Source organism: Halictus rubicundus, chromosome 3, assembly GCF_050948215.1.
Source record: "Halictus rubicundus isolate RS-2024b chromosome 3, iyHalRubi1_principal, whole genome shotgun sequence".
Classification (NCBI taxonomy): Eukaryota; Metazoa; Arthropoda; class Insecta; order Hymenoptera; family Halictidae; genus Halictus; species Halictus rubicundus.
This window is the reverse complement of record NC_135151.1, coordinates 10047086-10065753: the sequence shown is the minus strand read 5'-3', so window position 1 is coordinate 10065753 and position 18668 is coordinate 10047086. Positions and strand designations below refer to the sequence as shown.

Here is an 18668-nt window from a genome sequence, read left to right as displayed (position 1 = left end):
CGATCCAACATTTTCCAGTTGCTCAAATTCGCCCGTTGAATGAACTTTTACAAAATAGAAACAGCCAAGCTGTAAAAGCCAGCTTAAATCGTTTTCCATTTGATCTATGCCCGAAATTGTGAACCGTAACCGCTTAAAAAAAAGATGGAAATCGATCTAGCCCGCATCTATCAACTTCACCGATCGAATTCCGCTTGTTGATTCAACGTTTCGTCGACAAAACACAAACAGAGCTGAAAAAGCCAACTTGAATCGTCTTCCATTTGATCTATTCCCTAAACGCCGAATCGTAACCGGTAAAAACCAAACGCAAATCGTCCAATCCAACATTAATCGCATAAACCGATCAGCTGCGTTGTCCGCAGATGATGTTTCTTATCAAGCGTCATCGTACTCGCGCGCAGCACACTGTGTAACATCGGTTCGGGACACTTTTCCATTGCGACATCCGCGCGACGCGATTGATCAGCCCGTCGGTGGATCGACGTGCGTCCGAGATCGTGTCGGTAAACATCGGCGGTCCGGCGATCACGGTCACTTACGTGTCTCTCCGGTGAACTTGGATGGGTCGGATCGATGGATCAGCTTCCGCCTTATCGGAGAACGAAAGCCGACGCGCCGGCTGTCACTGGATAGCGACACTGCCTAGTGTCACTGTTAGTGTCACTGGAATCTCATGGAACTGACGGGTCGCGAACTCGTGAAACCGCAGAGCCAGGATACCGTGAACCGTCCGCCGCGGGGAACAGCGTCGATCGCATCGATCGTAGATCACGCGGTTGGCGGGCCACGCCGAGGCGTCCCGTCGACGATCCACGCCGGTGCACCACTATGAAACCACGAGGATCCTGGCGAACGCTCCGGAACACGGACACCAAACGAAACCGAACAACACTGGTTTCTCAATGGCTGCCCTCTCTGTCTATCTCTCTCTCTCTCTCTCTTTTACTCTCTTTTTCTCTCTCGCCTTTATTTTTCTTGTTCGATTGCCCGTCCCGAGACGAGAACACACCGGTTCGCGTTTTCTGCACACTTGTGGACGACGGTCGGAGACCGACTGTTGCCAGCACCGTGATCCACGACCACGTGGACCTCAGCAATGCCTCAACATCCGCTCGTGAATATGTATTTATAGGCTCGTACACGCGAGCGGCGCACCCGCGCGCCTGTATTCGCCGCCCAAATGATCCCCACCGACCGATAATTCGACCTTTTGTTTGCGAACGTCCTTCTTCGTCCTTCCTCCTCTGCCTTGCTCACTGCTCTCACCCTTCGATTACTCCTTTTGTAAACATGGGCCGACTTTCGACGAACGACGAAAGCAAAAGCGAGGATCGCGAGCCGCGGACCCTGAAGATGCTGTGCTCCGATCCTTTATAGATCTAGTGGCCAAACTTTGGGCACAAAATGCAGACTGTAGGGTTTCATTTTTCGCCATGTCTTATAGTCTTATTGCTTGGGCATCTTTTGTTGCGGTTTTACTAATACTATTTTACTTTATAGAAAGACGATTACAAATTCTATTGTCCAGAATGAAAAGAATTTTTATCGGAGCTTCTGCAGAACAGCTGAGGAAGCATGTCAAAAGAGAAACTAGACAAATTAGTTTTAAAAGTGCCAAAACTACGTCAGATATTAATCGAGAAGATGGTTACTTTGGAGAGCGAAACGTGTAGTAATATATATCTTTATTAATAATTTGTAAAAGATATTTCAACTATTATAAGCTATTTTGATCATTTTTGTATTCAGTTGAGATTCAATCGTGAAACTGATCACTTCAAGTAATATAATCTAATAAATTCTTCTACGTCGTTCAAAAGGCTATTAAATTTTATAATGACTGTGCTGAATGTAAAAGACGCGTAATACCTTTCTTGCGAGTGCCGATCCCAAAAGAAATCGTTCGGTCGTATTTCTTGAGGTAATTAGGTATACAATGAAATTGTTATTGAGATGGATATTGAAAAATTTCTTAAGAAGTTCATATTTACAATCTTTGACTTCTACATGACTATTAAGCCATTACTGATAGCTAAATTGTTTACCGGAAGGAAACGATTTGAGTTAATTCGCATTCGGTATTGAATTCGCAGTAATTTTTCAGATTCTTGACTCGACTAATAATTCTTTAACTTGATTGTGTCATAATTAAACTGCAGATTTTATATATTTATGATAGAACTGTGTAGATCAGATGCAAAACTCTAAGAGAATTAAAAAGAAAATTAGTGTCTATATAGCCTCTATATCTTGTCAATGAAACCAGGAAATTTTTATTTTGCATAAAAAATCGCAGTCTAGTTATAACGATAATTGAATCATCAAAGCCAGAAGGTGTCCCACATCATCACTAAATGCACATTTTTCAATTTAAAATCATGCAAATTTTACGCAAAAATAATAATTCAATGTAGATAGGTTCACAATTAAGAACTTTTTATACTAAAATAATTACGTTGATTACACCGTAAATACAATTTTCGTCGCAGCAAAAAATCACACGATAAACAAGCCGAGGAAAGTTTGGATACATAAAAGCATCGTTTCGATATAGAAATAGAGATTAGAAACTTTGCAGTCTGGCATTGAAAACGTTTTGATACGTAGACGATCAACGTCACGTGACGTCGCAGTATAATGATTGCAGGAATGATAATTTTAACTCTATTAACAAGGTCGTGTGACACGTCGCGTTTGAATCGATATGAATAACAAGGAAAAAATCATTTACCATAACTTCGATACGCTTTCTTCCATTTAATCAAAATAACACGCGATTTTGAGTGGCAGGAGTTTGTGCGATTTCGATGTAAACACGATATCCTACAGAAAACAGTAATTTACCATATAGGCTACGTCATTAACTAAATTGCTGGTGGAATTAGCTAGTATAATGGAATGTAATTTTAAAGTGACATTTGCTAATGCTTGGAAGTAAAATTTACTGTGAGTGACAGGTGATCTATAAATCACAGAGTGTGCATTCGCGTGTGCTGAAAACTAACGTCCAATGAAATTTTCCATCACACTTCAACACGTGTTTGCAGAATCCGACACAGTTTATATATCAAATTTTGTTATACTTTATTTGGTCTCAGATACAGATCGCTTCAACATCTTAAAGTCCAGAAGTTGAACTGCCTTTGAGTCACAGATAAGTCAGAAACTGTGCATTTGTATGTGCTGAAAACTAACATCAAACTCTATGAAATTTTCCATTACACTTCTAGACGTGTTTACAGGATGCGGCCCGGTTTGTATGTAAAATTTTATTATACTTTATTTGGTCGCAGATCCAGATTGCTTCAACTTCCTAAAGTCCAGAAGTAGAACTTCCTCTGAGTCACAGATAAATCACAAAGTGTGCATTTGCGCGTGCGGAAAACTAACATTTAATTCGATTGAAGTTAATATTACCCTTCCACGCGTGTGATCTAGCCTAGTCTTTGTTTGAAATTTCGTTGTCCTTTATTTGGCAGTATAGTCGATCTCGGATCTGCTAGAACGTAACTGGAAACAGTTCTCGGTAAAGCGGCCGATCTAGGCAAAATGGCATCCCATAAAACGAAAAAGTGCCATGACGTGGGTGAACAGCGGGTGTTCCCTGTTTGAACACGGCCCATTATATTTCTATGGAAATCGAAACATCCCGGCAGTTGGGAGTCACAGGTCGTCCCTTCGAGGCGAAACGTAGTTCGAGGAACTCACGCGGAAATTGCGAATACACCTTCAACGCGCACGGAACATCCACGATTTGAAATTGAAATTTTCGCCCGTCCAGCGAACCCGCGAGTCTGTCGTGACACGATTCCCAGGGCGTTTAAGTCACTCTATCGTTCGATCTTTGCCGGAAACATCGTCCGAACCGAGGGATTCATTCTTTCGTACTGGCGATCGATTCTGCAAAGGAAAAAGCTATTAACTCAGGCATCGAGCCGGCTGTGTTTAATTAGGTAGCGTCACTGGACGGCGTGAATTGGTCGCAGTTTACAGACCTGATCCGATGAATCATGTATTTGCACACAGAAAAAAACGTCCGCAACGTCAACGTCTCGGTGCGTTCGGTAAATACGCGTAATCGGGGCTTGTGGCGTGCGAGTCGATGCGTTCACCTAACGTCAGACCCCGTGGATCTTCGAAAAAACGATTGTTAACGTGAAACCAGAGTTCTGCAGAATTACAGTTGAATTATCCTAGGAATTATAATTACAAAGTAACTGAATTACTTTGTAATTCAGTCAAATTGTAATTTATAATTCAGATCTTCATTCAATTAAATTGCAATGTAATTCGTAATTGCAATTGGGGTACAATTATGAAATACTTTGTGATTAAATTACATAAAATAGCGTTACGTATTATGAACGAGGACGAGGATTCAATTGTGTAATTGAATTAGCACAACTCTGCGTGAAACTATAACTGGAATAACGCCATTAAAATAAATTCATTTTTTAGTGAACTTGCATTTAATCGAATCGAATTAAAAGTCAGAAACTGTGATTATTCGACTACGAATTTTATGCGTTTATGGCAAAAATAAGTGAAAAACAGCACTAAAACACGTTAGAAGAATTTAAGATAATTGTTACAGTAGTTTCAACTTATTAAACTTATTGAAAAATGAAATACATTTTAATCTATGTTCCACTTCTTACAGTCGACTTGGAATTTCTTTATTTTGCATAAAAATCCGTAGTTTATCGCGGAATACTTATATAAATCATTACTACTAGGATTCTGAATTCTCATAAGTCATTCCCATTTTAGTCGTTCCTCTCGCGACAGAGTTGGGTATCCGGAACCGCTTCAGCTGAAAACCATGTTGAAAAACATTACTCGTTTGAGAATTCCTTTAGCAGGTAAGCGAATAAATAATGCAGACATCCTTCGACTAGTTTACCTAGCATATTTCACTGTTCCGTTTTAGCTCACACAATTCAAGAAGCACTCGTGTTTCTCTTAATGATAGAGAAGAACGTTGCACGATACGGGAGTGAAAATCTGTTTGCAAAAATCTAGGTAACTATACTATCTTAAAATACAATTTAAGAATCGATTCGTGAACCAGTTACACGAGAGCCCCCTCTTAGAACTGTCTGAATTACCGCAAGAATAGTCAATGAAGCAGTTATAGAAACAGCACGTGACAGAGTGAGTGCTCCATTACTCTCCGTTACGTTTACTTTTACTGCGGTCGTAAAATTGTGAGGAGAATGACCAGGTGGAATGACTAAATGTCCCACGGCAGAGAAAAAAATCTGCAATCTCCGCCGCCGGTGCGGTGAGGCAAACATCAGCGTTTCTTCATTTTCCGTCTCGCTTTCGTCACGATTGTCCCGCAGCAAGGGACGATCGTGGTTCCTTATCTCGCCAACTACCAGGACAACTGGTATCACAACCAGGAGCGACACAGCGCGGCTAGACACCGGAGGTAATTGTAACGAGCGTGCGAAACGAGAACCTCTCGCCATTAACAGCGGCGACGGATGAAAAACCGTGCGAACCAGTTCCAGAAGGTGGTTCAAAGAGCCTCTTCTTTCGACAGTGTCAGATGGATCGAGCGTTTCCGCTGGATCCGGCGAGAGGTCGAAGCAATCGACACGTCCATTGCACTCCCGCAGAACTTTGGAAAAACCTCGGCCAGAGTCAACGTTACGGTCCCACTGTCTTCTGCATCATCGTCCGAATGTTTGCGTCGTAGTCTTCGCTCGTCGAAAAAATCTGCAGCAGGAAAGAATTATTTTTTAACAGGCGATAGCGAACACGAACGACGAATTAACTCGTCGTCCCCAGTCAAGTGGTTAATAACAATTGTTAGTTACTTGATAATGCTCTCATTTTACTCGATAATCTCATTTCAGCATTAATACATTGGTATTTAGCGGTGTTAACTGTATGATAAGGATTTTTAAGGAATTCCATAGTCACCGATAACCACCGCGGCGTTCAACGTGTCGAAAACACGATCTTCGTAAAAATTGTCTGATCAGCTGCAGATCTCCATAAATTTTTCAAATATGCAAATCTACAATACTAGGGAATCTTTTAATCAACGAAAGAAATTCAAAATCGATCTGCAAACAAGGCTGGCTAGATTCGCCATTTACTAACATCTGTACAGGCGATAAAGCGATCGGAATCGCGCCTAAAAATTGACTCTGTGCATATGAGAAAAATGAACAATAGGTTCGCGAACGAGGCTGACCTCGGCTATTACCTTTCATCTGCATAAATCAGACGCGACTAGCTTCAGGGACCACGAAGGCCGAGGGTGCCACGAGCAGCAAGCATTTCTCTGCCTAATGTCTCCCGACCACGCACGTGAAGAAATATACGAAGAAGGACCGGCGATATAATAAATATTCTCGTCCCCGCGAAGTATAGTTTACAGCCCAGGGAAAAGCAAAAGACGAAAGATCGTTCTTTTCGGGTCGCGAACGGACCTTTTTTTTCTTCCTCATCAGCCACGGGTGGTAATCCTATTAGCAACGGGGATGCCGGAGCGTTTCCACGTAATCGAGTCCCGATTTTTTTCGATCGCGCGGCAAGCAATAGGCGAATCTAAAAATACCAGGCGAAAGATATTAAGAAAACGAGCCAAAAAACCGAAAACCTGTCTGACAGGAGGTCGCAGGAGCCGGCCACCGCGTCTCCGTTCGTAGAAATCGAGAACGGTGGCTGCACACGCGCTGCATTACGAGACCGGTATCGAATGATGCGGCAACGGGTCTCGTATCCGTTCTGCAAAAGACGGATGTTTACGTCAAACACGTAGAGAAACCATTCAGGGAAAATGGGGGAAAACAACGGATTCTACTTCCATTGTCATAGGAAACGACGAAACGTATTATTTACAGTTTAGAGCTATTATGGGTCTATAGTGTAATTCCGGGATAGACGCACCATACGGTGAGATGCACCACTTTTTATTGTGGCAATACTGGGCGATTCTCAACTGTTTTTCTGTTATTATTTATAACATTTTAGCATCTTCAAATTATCTCAAAACGAAGAACACGCGTGTTATATTATTTACTTGCAACAGAAGTATAAAAACTTCTTAGGGCTCCAAACTTTTGATGAGATATTTTTGTATGTGGTCAGTACAAATGTTATTACCTTCTTATGGTAAAGTTTTAAAACTAAACCTACTTCTTGGATACCTATCCCTACCGAGCGTGGCCAAAATGACCGGTCCTTAAAAAAAAGTTATTGGTAATACTTTAAACGTAGATAATAGTCAATTTGTTGCTGAATGAATTAGTAGATCGATAGATAGAATAGTATTATCCCACACCTCTAGTCGGGAATTGTTTTATCGGATCCGGCGTGCTCTTCCGCAAACGGTATATCTGATATGTAAAGAAACATGCGAAACGCAGCATTTCTTGCCGTACCCTTGAACAAAGTCGGGGTATTGTAATGGTTTGCAATTAGTAAAGCTACAGAACGCATTCAACGAATTGAATTCGACTTTATTACAGTTTGATCTAACTGTTCTTCTATCATCGTGTTTGCGTAATCCCACAGGCGCACAGAATCGATGCAACATGATCCAACTTGAAATGTAGACAGTGCGAATGGATGCAGCGGTACCTGGTGTCGAGTAACTCCAAGGTCACGCCGCGTACTATCACTTTCTACTATTCCATCATAAAATCTGTCATACAGGTTCATGAACGTAAAGATGAATAGTGCAAAAGAATCAATTGCAAAAGACAGTGATCGAAACGTATAATTACTGTCTCATTTTACAACAGGTTTTCTAATCGAAGATATTTTAGTTTTGTACGCTTTGTACCGTCCAAAAATCAGTCCTCGATATTCAAAATGGCGCAGAGACGTCGACAAATACTCGAATTTCATTTCACTCGTATCGTTAGATAGATTGAAGGTAAATGTCGCTGCGCAAACTTGAAAGTGTTTAGTGATTAACCGACTTTGAGTACAAAGCGTTTCCCACGATAATGCTGTTTTCCATACAATGTATTCGACAACAATGGCGGCGTATCTGGCAGCTTGGACGGATAGACGATGCAGCGAAATGCGCGTTAACTTGATGCGCGCCGATGCATCCATTGACATCAAACGATTCTGCCAAGCCGCTTCTCGTTCCTCGAACGTCTTCTTGTCTTGTCTACAAACAATACTAACTAATTAAATGGTTCGAACAATTCGAGAATGTCTTAAAACACAGAACTCTCTTCCAATTCGCGTTCCCAAGAGAACGGTTTCAGTTCCGAATTAATTAAGGGAACGCATGGCTGAAGATAGCTAAATTCATTGTTGGAAACACAGCGAGTCTAACTTTGAAAATATCCTGTTTACCTACGACAATCGAGCCGTATGAGTTTATGCATTCGTGAAGGTTTCCTGAAATGGAAAGCAACATCGAAATTACGAAGGTGTGGTAACGTTCCTACCGAATCTTTGCTATAAGAGCAAACAAGATTTTCACTTGTACTAACAGTATATATCTGCAAAAAGATAATTTCCACTTTGTTGTTTATGCAACATTCTCTAAAAGTGGGAGTTCCCATGAGGATCCTCGGTCTGCTGATAATTAAATCGTCGGAAAACCACTAACTAAGAAGCATAAAATCATTGTTCCTCTAATTGCCAAGCAAGGAACACGTTTGAGGAGTGTTGGGGGTGCTGGGCTATATTTTTTCCCAGTGCTCGAGGTAATTTTCCAATGCTGGAAAACAATTTTTTCGCTAACTACAGCCATGAGGGTTATGTTCCATAAAATTCTAAAATAATGAATATCCTTGCGAAGGAAATCAATTGTTCTCTAGACAGGTTTATAGATTCCCGCTGCCTCGAGAAAAACGTATCATCCTTCGGTCATAATGGTTTCCGCGAGAGGCCCATAGTGAGATCGCGAAAACAATTTCCCCCGGTCGATTCGCGTCAATTTGCGACAACCAATTTGTAACAAGGGAAGATTCGCGTGCACACGCGAAACGACGATGCTGTCCCACATTCGAGGCCCGGCATCGCCAGAGAAAATGTAGTAAGTAGTGTTAAGCAGGAAAATCGCCGGAAGATACAAGGTATTAATTCATGCAAATTGCAGTCGGATGGACAACGCGGCAATCGAGACGCGCAAGAGAGTCAGCAAACGCGTTCGAGAAAGAGAGAGACAGAGAGAGAGAGGAGGAGGATGAGGAGGAGGAGGAGAGGAAAAAGGAGGATAACGCGAAACGTCTCAGGCTCCAGCATCAGGTTCAATGCCGACCATTACGTGCAGAATTACGTGGACAGTTTCAAGCTATCTTTAACACTGTTTTGACCCCCCTGTGATCTCGGAGACCATGCATTTTCTTACGTGGCAATTACCTGCCCGTTCGGTACTTCCGCGTGGATTGCGTGTCGAATACTCGAAAACAATCTCTGATGCTTCCCATGAAATTAGACCTCGTTAACACTAAACCTACCACGGGCAAGAAATTACTGAATTGACTTCTTTATTTAAGCACATATTATAACGAAAATCCTACAAAGTTTAAGTAAATTCAATCTTCTCCATCCTGTAAGACGTTTCACTTTTATATGTTTTGTGCTTGGTAGGTTTAGCGTTAAACAGAATCTTGGAGATCTATTCGTACAAATTACTTCGAGGCCCTGTCACCATCAATTTCTCATTCACTTATACAGAATCAAAACGTGTCCCAATCTTGCGAATAACTCCCGTCATTTTCTATAGAAAAGAAAAAAGAGACGGTCCCAATAAACAATCGAATTTAAAATAATGCTACAATTGGACAATTTGAAAAGCTAGGAATTAATTTGTACGTCTACTACGAACTGGATGATTCTCTGCACCTTTACACATTTTTCTTTCGTTCTTGAAAAACAGTGTGTGCTCTGAATTACCTTATAGTTTGCACGTAATGCACGTAAAATAGAGGTTATTATCCTTACATCTATTATCTATCGCAATAACTTCTTGTACAAATGAGCGGGGAATCATTCCAGATTTTTGTGTAGCCAAAAATCGAGAAGAGTGTCGAAACAAAATGTCGGATCTGATATATCAGTGCTCCGCAACCGCTGTGCCGCGAGGTGATCTTGGAATAATTATACAGCTATTTTATTGTGTTTTTTATCTAATAAAAGCATATACGTATTATTGTAATCTATGTATTTGCAAGCTTTTACTTGTGGTGTGAATTGTCGAAGAAACGTTGGTGTGCCGTGGAAGACAAAAGGTTTGCGAAGCACTGTGATAGAAGATCAAGCGAAGTAAAAGGGGGAAACATGAAGAGAAGTCAATGTTGAATTTCTACTCTGCTTCTCCTATCTCGAGGACGGCTAATGATATTCGCAGTTTGTTATGGTGTTCTCCGGATGTTTTCCTACTTGTCCGTGATTCCATGTCCGTGCCATCTATCATTTGTTTCCTCGCGATACCAAGACGCTTGTGTCGCGAGCAAAATTGCGCTGAAAGGAAGCAGATGATAGATGGCACGAGTGAAAGTGCGCTAATCAGTACGTTATCTGTTCATCCGGGAACTCCGTGTCCGGCGAATGATACGGACTGCGATTCTGACCACCATCGGACGAGCATTTCAATGACAGTCGACAACGACGATGGACAAAAACGTGGCTGATCCACGACGGACCGTCGTAGCTCTGAAACGTTTCGTGGAGAAAGACAGAGCATCGTGAACCGTTCGATAAATAGTGAGTTTAACACTAAACCTACCGAGCCTTAAAAGTAACGGTGTTGTTGTCTTCTAAAAATGACCAGATTAAATTTATTTGGAATTTGTGCGATTCGTATTATAATACATGCTCTACTAAATATATTTATTTAATCATTTCCCACGAAAGTCTCTTTATAATTTCAGCAATTGTAAAATAAACAATCTGGAACCGGTTATTTTGACCGGCAGTAGTTGGTTTAGTGTTAACAACATTAAAGCTTGATCCGTGAAAATGTTCACTGTTGACGATACGAAATGCTGTGGCAAGTTAGGAGAATGGCTTGAAACTATTTATCTTATCTTTTTAGACCTTCTCCCAGGTAAATACGGCAGGGAAATGCAGCAGAAACGGAGTAACATTGCATTGTATTTATTAAAAACAAGTAAATGACCTAAACATTCAAACCCTTTAACAATTGCACTGTTTAACACGTTGATTTTCGTAGTAGTCACCCATCATGATAATAAACAAATCTAATTGATTCTTGCAAGGCTGCTGTTGAAATTTTCGCAAGCATGGCAGATAGATCAGTATCATAAGTAAGAGCAAATGCTATTTTTTATTAGATTACAATCGACATTATTTTATGATAGTGTCCATCGGGCAGAGCAATTTGGGAGGAGTAAACATGTTAACCAAGTTTCGACTTCAGGATTTCTATTAACCCTTTGTTTCCACTATCGTTCAGCTCCTTGAAGCCCGGGATCTCCTTCTCGGCTCTCTTGAACCAGGCTTTCACGTTGGGGTAGTCGTCAAGGTTTAGAACAGCCTGGAAAAAACATTGAAAATCATTTTTAGCTTTCAGAAAACTTCTGGATTGCACTGATTGCACCTCGAGGCTTTCGGAGGAATTGTCTTCGAAAGGTTTCGCAAGCACTGGAACTATCTTCGTCGGGGATCAGAAGACGGTGTGCCTTCAGCGAGTTCTCTGACCCCTGCACAAGCTATTTGCAATGTATGCGAAAAGCTGGGATTCCAAAAGGACACGAAACTTGAACCCGAAAACCTCGACAGTAAAATCTGTGTGATGCCAGGCCGTGAGAGCTTCAAATCATGCCAAGTTCTTACACATGCACCCGATGTTGTGGTGACGCAACTGATGTCTGCTAGGGTGTAGGAATCGCCCACGAGCCACTTCTTACCCTCCAGCACCCTATTCAGCAAACTATAGGCTGCCTTCATGTTGTTCATCTTCTCCTCGGATATCGAATTTACCAATCCCATGAGCACTGGTTTCTGTCGTCAAATAAAAGGAATTATCAATTCCGGGGGAAAACCACGGAAGTGCAGCATTTACAAACAACACTCGCACTGTTCTGAACGGCAAGTTTGAAGACATTTCATTGGTCTCGTCCGTTCTTCCTGAACGAATTTTTCACTCCACAATTTCAACACTAGGTTTACGGAGCACTAAAAATGACTATTTTACATTACTTTATAAAAATAACACGAACATAATTTTTTCAGTAATATGTACACAAAGAAATCCATTTGCTAAATAATTCCTCATGGATGATGCATCTTTACAATCTCAATATTCGTAAATTAAAAATATTAGAATCCGTCATTTTGACAGGTCCCGTAAATCTAGTGGTCAGTTAAGTTCGATCATTGCAGCTAGCCCATTCATCTCTAGAAATTATGCAGATAATAGGATGAGGTCTAACATAAAATTGTGAACATAAGAGATGACTCAGTACAGTGTTTTCTTTATACGTGTCGCCAAGACTGGACGATAAATGTCGTGGAATTATCCCCACTAGCGCGGGGTATACCCCGTGAGGGGCCGCGAAGCTCGAGAGGCCTCGGACGGCGAAGATTGTAAACATAACACGGCTCGGGTATGTCTCCTGGACAATACACGAAGCTGGCAAGACCCGTGTTGTTGACAAATACCGAGAATTCACTGTATTCAGTCCCTTTTTCACTCGAAGAAGCGCGCGGGCAGAAACTTGATTCTGATTAAAGCGAGGGGGAAACGAACCGGGAGTGAAGTTCAACAAAAGCGGCGACGCGGGAAGAGGCATCGTCGGAACTATTGGCGGTTGTAAAAGTTTTACGGTGCGAGGCCGTCTGTTAATCACGAATAAAAATCCTCGACAAAAGCGGGAGTTTCCGGTTCGCGCGAGGAAGAGACCGGTATTAAATCCATCGGACGCGATGCCACCCTCGCGTCCCCACGAAAATATAAGGAAACAACGAGCTGTTGAGGGTGGCTGTTGGGAGATTTCACGACGTTCCCGCCACCTTTTTCCCCGCGTGAAATTAGTTCGAGCCGGCTGCCACTTCTAAACGTGCGCGTCGTGAAACGAGTCCCTGGTAGTTGGACCATCGCCGCGCAAAAATGCGCAGTTAGCCGACTTTATTGGACGCCGTAAAAGGCAGATAGGACGCCCGGTAACTTCCTGCCTCTATCACATAATGCCCCGGCCCCCCGTATATACAAGCGCGGAAAAGCGAATCGCATTAACCTGCTTTCGCGCGGCTTAATCGGCCGCCGCGATGGACCGACTTCGCCTCTGCGAGACCCATCTTCCTTCGAATACGTGCGCGAATCCTGGTTTTCACTAACGTACAGCTTATTCGAGGAATCGACCCCTTGCGCCACGATTATTTGCAAAGGAGAAGGTCTAAGTATGGGCTAGTTGAAATATTAGGTCATAGCTGGTACAGTATTGTCTCCGTAACTGTCGCAACGGTCTCTACCGTAACTGTCAAAATGTTTTCCCCACCACTGGGAGATCCCCCTCGGAACCGGTCAAGCGGTAAACACGCTCGACGATCGAGCCAACGAGCGGTCGAGTATCGGTGTGACACACTAATGCAAACGAAGCAAACGATTGCAACTTTTTGATTTTTTTTTTTTTTTATGAAACTTATAACTGAAACGGTTTTCTCGAAACGCCTCTCCGAGTGTAATCGGACGTCAACAAATTCGTGGAAATTGCAGACAAGCGGACGGCAATAATTTAGGGTTGTTTTCCGTAACACTTTGACTGCCAAACTAGAAACCTCAAAAATACCATAAAATCAAAGTGAGTTATTTAATGAAATAAAAATAGAAAAAATTTTAATGTATGATATTGAGTAGTAATGTACGATGTTGAGTAACTTTCTAGCATCTTACAGATCCTAATAAAATTTGGTACAGTGAATAGATTAACGTAAAAATTCATTTTAAAACCTGGACAAATAATTCCGTCACCCACATATGGGTGACAATGCAGTCAACGTGTGAAGCATGAAGTTTGTTGGGCCGTGTGACCTAGCATGACCTTGAATGGCCTCGTGCCGTGGTTAACAAACTCTTCACACAAGATACTATGAGACCACAGGGCAAAAATATAGGGTTCCGTAAAAAAAAATGAAATTGACCTTGAGATCATCTAAACACTTTTAAAATCTGTGATCTAACGATAAAACGTTAGGGAGTGTTTCCGTCAACTCACAATAGCGCCCTTAAGGACAGGAAAAAGTTCAGACGAGTCCATGTGAAGGAACTGATCGACGCGAGCTCGTTTCTGCAGATCCTCCGGGTACAGAGCGTCGTTCTTCGCGTACTTCTCCACCAGGTAGCAAGAAATGGCATGGCTGCGAAATTTTCATAAACATGATTGTCAACGGTACAAACAGACGAACGTTCGTGAGAAGTTTCATCGATTACCTGTCCCCGAGGGTGAAGCCATTATCGTCCATAGCTGGAATCAGCTGCAGAGGGTTGACCTGTCGAGAAAACGGGACAGTTATTTATGCTTCTACCAATGGAGCATTATACAGTGTTTACTCTATATATGTCTCAAATGCCTAGCCGATAAGAGTCCAGAATTATTCCCACTGCCGCGCGGTATACCCTGTGAGGGGCCATGAACCGAAGCCTCTAGAGCTTCACTGTCCTTTTCTACGTTCGGCATGGATTAAATAATAGTATCTCCTTTTCTCGATATTTCTCACAAATATCTAGCCGATAAAAGTCCCAGAACTATCACCTCTACCGCGGGATATACCCCCTGAAGAGCTCCAATGCTCGAATGGCCTCGGTCGCCGAGGAGTGAAAATTTCAATGTATCAAAGAGTACTATCTTGTAGCCGATATATGTCCCTGGCTAGACCCGTGTTTTGGACATATATCGAGTAAACACTGTACTTCGTCCGATGGGAATTTATACCTTTGTGTATGCCTCCGAGTTTTGTTCCTTCTTTTCCAGGTTTACTTCGCGGACATCCAGGGGAATACCAACCAGTTTCGCGGTTAGAAGAACCGCTCGGCATGGCGGACTCATCTCCGTTGAGTACACGACGACTTTCGACATTTTGTTCCACTTGTTTCTGCGAACAGAAGCATTTGTCACTTTAATCGGTGCAATCGGGACTTCATACGTTCATGATCTAAGAAACCAATGTAATAGCAAGGAGCGTGAACACGTGAACGTTATAAACATGCCACTTGACTGCGGATTTTTATGGAAAAGAGAAATATTGCGCATCCATCCCAAGAAACAGGAACTGCATAGAAATTCATTCTTTTTCGCTATAATATTAACAAATCGCGAATAGTGTAACTCTTCTAACGCTTTTACTAGCGTGTTGTGTGTATATGTGCGTTTCACCTGCTCATTTTTAGCATAAATGCAGAAAATCCGCAATCTAGGCAGACAAGAATGCTAATGGATTTTCAATAGTCAGTGGCTGACGTAACAAACACAGAATCTGGATCACCTTCAAATAACCATCAATCATAATCAATAACAACCGATACCGAGTACACAGAACAAGGTGTCGAGTCACCGACAATTAGTTGATGAACATTGTCTTTTGACCCGGACTCTACTTCCTGCGGTATAAATTGTTTAATCACCAACACAGAAATCTTCCATTCTTTGCGACTTAATCGATAATTCATGAAAGAGGAAATTTCGGTAAAAAACCACAATGTAAACAATTTTACATGCAAAGGTGCAAGAGATATCAATGCATTATAAACAATTGTAGCTAATGGGTGCTGATTAAGTGCTCGACATTGTTTGAAAACATTACCTTGTACCGCAATGGGATACCCGAAACAGTGAATGTAATGGGAATATGTGTATGGTTGAAAGAGAAGAAGTTGGCATTGATTGTGATTCGATGGAATATTTTTAGTATCGTGGATGTGCAGTCGATGTCTGGTTAAACATAGGCGTACACTCTGTGTCCAGATGTTTTGATCATGCTACATGTGTACATTTTACGTCTACAAAGGAAAAATCAGTTAACCGCAGACGTAACAGTAGTCATGCACTATCTGTCTACGATCAATCCTGCGCTACCGCCATTAAGCGGTAAAAACAAATCAGTTTCGGTTTCATTCCATTTTTTCGTCACTTCCTATCATCTTACATTTCACGCTCGCTGCTGCCAACCCGTACACTCGAATGATAATGATCGAGCTGTGGTTCGAGTTCTTACGAATACGATTTAATTTTTACGAAACAATTAGAAACGAAAGGGAGAACCAATTAATTTTTAACAGTTCTAGATAACTTACATATACAGGGTGTTTGAGAAATCGTGGTACAACCGGCAAGGGGATGATCACTCACATAAAATCTAGTCGAAAATAAGGAATATAGTTTTTTCATGTGGAGCTTCATTTTCGAGAAAATCGCGTTTGAAAATTCGTTAAGAATACGTGTACATACTTATTGTTAGACAGAGTCTAGTCCGCAATTGTCATTGCTGCGGACATCTGGAAACAGTGACGTTTACCGTATGGTATGCCGTTAATTAATGACAAGGTGATTTTACACAAGTGGCAATGGGAACTGCGTAATAGTTCGGGCGAACAAAGTAGACTCTGTCTAAGTGTACGCGTATCTAACGAATTTTCAAATTCGATTTTCCCGAAAATTAAGCCCCGTATGAAAAAACTATATTCCTTATTTTCGTCTAGATTTTATTAAAAATTCTGTACGTACGTTGCCAGAACTGCTCACTTTCTCAATCACTGTTCATTGTTATGTCTTGTTAAATTTATTGTGCTTTGAAATTCACGGGCGATCAGTTTTATTACGAGGTTTTACACCAGACATTCTATTATATTCATAGTATTTTTGCTTTCACTGGTAGCTGGAAATGATAGTCTGAAAGCTACTACATAATCGGCTTCTATCTGGAGCCAATGAATATGTAGTGCCAGCGCGTCTTTCGATTATGAAACTTATCTCGTCGGCTGCTGACTAGTCCGAAAATATGAAACTGTTTCAAATATAACTCTCACTGACTTTTACCTCGATTCACTACACGCATTTATTAATTTTTAAATAAAATCGCGATGTATTCGGAGAGCGTTAACAACGAAACTGATTTTCTTCTGTATGAATAGTCGATGAATAGTCGATCGAAAATACATGCGTACCTGACAAGGCTGATCCAGACGAGGCTCTACGACGTCGTGATGGCCAACGACCAATTTTATGATGCTGCCCCCCCTAATCTAATCTAACCTAGTAGTAGGGATGTTCAACGTCGGCTAACTGAGAAGTCAATGCGACTTATATCCCGTTTTCGCTGTACTGTAACGCGAGGTATTGTATACATATATCGCGGCAATCAGTGCCGTATTTCATCGCCCGAGTCTGTCAATATTTAACGAAGCCTGACGCGGGGCCTCGTTAAAACTCGCTAGATCTGTGCAGCACAAAATCCACCATTCCATATTAATCTATCAAAATAACAGGAATTTATTTATTCCGACTTTTAGCGATTTTTATTGTAATGTACACCCAAAGAAATAAATTTATCGAATAGTTGGATGCATCTCTGCAACCACAATTCGTAGATTACTTATCAATGAGAGAAGGTCGTTCCGATCACTCATAAGAGTTTATCAATGGGAGAAATTTATATCGATCGATCGAAAGTTAACTTATCTATTTTATCTTATCGATAACTGTTATTACCGATCGAAATAAATTTCTCTCATTGATAACTGTTATTACCGATCGAAATAAATTTCTCTCATTGATATCTGTTATAAGTGAGCGAAATCAATTTCTCTCAACAATAACATTTACCAACAAGAGAAAAAATTGTCGGTTACTTAAAATCCTTATTTGTAACCAATACGATTTTAGTCGATGAAATACTTGCTATTCCATGACTTTTTTCTTTTTGGTTATAACGGTTATGGTCTCTGGTTTTTTTACTTCATTTGAATTGTGAAAGTAATTCGAATACAATAATTTTGTGTCTATGTTTTAGAAATGTTATAAAATTTTTAAAAACGTCCCTTTGTTCTTGGACGTACAAATCGCCGAGCTACATTAACGAAAGAAATCAAATAAAATCTTCGAGGGTTTAATCGATACTCCGTACACCAGGAAAATTAATTGCGTAGATTCTCCGCCGATCTGCACACCTGTTGCGCCGTGCTCGGTACAGCACTGGACGACAAACTGATAATGAATCTCAGCGAGACGCCAAATATAGATACTCATCCAAGAACAATAATATCACTTATCTTTGTGCATTTCTTTTGTACGCGTGCCAATGAATATGATTCTAAAAGAATCCCATTAAGCTAGGTTGTCAAAGTCCATGTGAAATTAGCAGAATTATAAAGCTAATTACTGGCCACATGATGCTTGCATAACGAGAGATGTAGTTAGAAAATTATTATTTAAACCAGCGAATGAATCGTTGGTCTATGTACTCTCGTAAACGTTTTTCCATATTCTGCAGCAAGCATGAAAATGATATTTAGTTTGTAAGAATCGTAAGAAGAATTTTTCAAAAAATTATTTATCATGGATCCTCCTCTCCTCTCATAGATCTCTCGTAACAGTTCAAATAGAGCTACCAGAAGCAACATCTCCCGTATAAATCACGAAACAGCGATTATTCGAAATGGTACTATAGACGCCATCTGTCAGAAATCCGAAGAACTAGGATTCGAATAAAGTGAATTCAAT

General features: G+C 41.1%; 2 protein-coding genes across 3 annotated transcripts in view; both read right to left on the bottom strand.

Moving 5' to 3' along the window:
• Ldd (lipid droplet defective) overlaps window positions 1-1078 on the bottom strand; it is a 64355-nt gene extending 63277 nt beyond the window's left edge. Inside the window, exon 1 of the mRNA XM_076785324.1 lies at window positions 543-1078. The gene's annotated coding sequence lies outside the window, so the exon portion shown is untranslated. The remainder of the gene's footprint in view (window positions 1-542) is intronic.
• Window positions 1079-11072: 9994 nt separating this feature from the next.
• LOC143352638 (glutathione S-transferase 1-1-like) lies at window positions 11073-17256 on the bottom strand. 2 transcript variants are annotated; one of them, XM_076785297.1, is made up of 6 exons: window positions 17114-17256; window positions 14886-15045; window positions 14384-14442; window positions 14169-14310; window positions 11788-11955; window positions 11073-11488 (listed from the first exon to the last, which is right to left on the bottom strand). In XM_076785297.1, exons 2-6 carry the CDS (start codon window positions 15027-15029, stop codon window positions 11351-11353), a joined length of 651 nt encoding a protein of 216 aa, XP_076641412.1. In that variant the 5' UTR covers window positions 15030-15045; window positions 17114-17256; the 3' UTR covers window positions 11073-11350. The 2 variants fall into 2 exon arrangements, with proteins under 2 accessions (XP_076641412.1, XP_076641414.1); XM_076785299.1 differs by lacking the exon at window positions 17114-17256 and adding an exon at window positions 16244-16268.
• Between the last annotated feature and the right edge of the window lie 1412 nt (window positions 17257-18668).

Bases quoted from the DNA above. Each gene is read 5' to 3' on its own strand.
- LOC143352638 (XM_076785297.1), bottom strand. From the start codon at position 15,029: ATGTCGAAAGTCGTCGTGTACTCAACGGAGATGAGTCCGCCATGCCGA. The intron at 14,311-14,383 runs GTAATCGATGAA...AAAATTTCGCAG, and splicing joins GGCTTCACCCTCGGGGACAG to CCATGCCATTTCTTGCTACC. The intron at 11,956-14,168 runs GTGAGTTGACGG...ATTTGACGACAG, and splicing joins CTGTCCTTAAGGGCGCTATT to AAACCAGTGCTCATGGGATT.